Source organism: Salvelinus sp. IW2-2015, unplaced genomic scaffold, assembly GCF_002910315.2.
Source record: "Salvelinus sp. IW2-2015 unplaced genomic scaffold, ASM291031v2 Un_scaffold1828, whole genome shotgun sequence".
NCBI classification, from domain to species: Eukaryota; Metazoa; Chordata; class Actinopteri; order Salmoniformes; family Salmonidae; genus Salvelinus; species Salvelinus sp. IW2-2015.
Window position 1 is genome coordinate 179,555 of NW_019943199.1, and position 699 is coordinate 180,253.

The 699-nt window shown below is 41.7% G+C and overlaps 1 protein-coding gene across 1 annotated transcript in view; it reads right to left on the bottom strand.

The window, feature by feature from the left end:
• The window catches only part of LOC112072128 (tyrosine-protein kinase receptor UFO), a 7,886-nt gene extending 7,494 nt beyond the window's left edge, over positions 1 to 392 (bottom strand). Inside the window, exon 1 of the mRNA XM_024139550.2 lies at positions 215 to 392. Coding sequence (XP_023995318.1) covers positions 215 to 333 — 119 coding nt within the window. The 5' untranslated portion in view covers positions 334 to 392. The remainder of the gene's footprint in view (positions 1 to 214) is intronic.
• Positions 393 to 699: the final 307 nt, after the last annotated feature.

Sequence of the window (699 nt, forward strand, 5' to 3'; positions counted from 1 at the left end):
GAAATAAAAACAGACCTGGTCAATATACATACTGTATATTGACCCAGGTCTGTTTTTATTTACTGTATATTGACCCAGGTCTGTTTTTATTTACTGTATATTGACCCAGGTCTGTTTTGATATACTGTATTTTGACCCAGGTCTGTTTTTATTTACAGTATATTGACCCAGGTCTGTTGTAAGTTGACAGAAAAACTAGTGTTGAGCCACTCACATGCTGTCCAGACAGTCTGGAGGTTGTTTGAGACGGTTTCCTTGTCTCAGGTAGTCATATATCTCACTGTTCTCCACACCTGGGTACGGAGTCTGGCCTCGCGATGCTATCTCCCACATAGTCACACCAAATGACCACTGAGAGAGAGGGAGAGAGGAGGGAGGGAGGGAGAGGAGGGAGAGAGAGAGAGAGGAGGGAGGGAGAGAGGGTCAGAGAGGAGATAGGGAGAGAGGATCAGAGAAAGGAGAGAGGAAGAGAGAGAGANTTTTGATATACTGTATATTGACCCAGGTCTGATTTGACATACAGTATATTGACCCAGGTCTGTTTTTATTTACAGTATATTGACCCAGGTCTGTTTTTATTTACTGTATATTGACCCAGGTCTGTTTTGATATACTGTATATTGACCCAGGTCTGTTTTTATTTACTGTATATTGACCCAGGTCTGTTTTTATTTACTGTATATTGACCCAGGTCTGTTT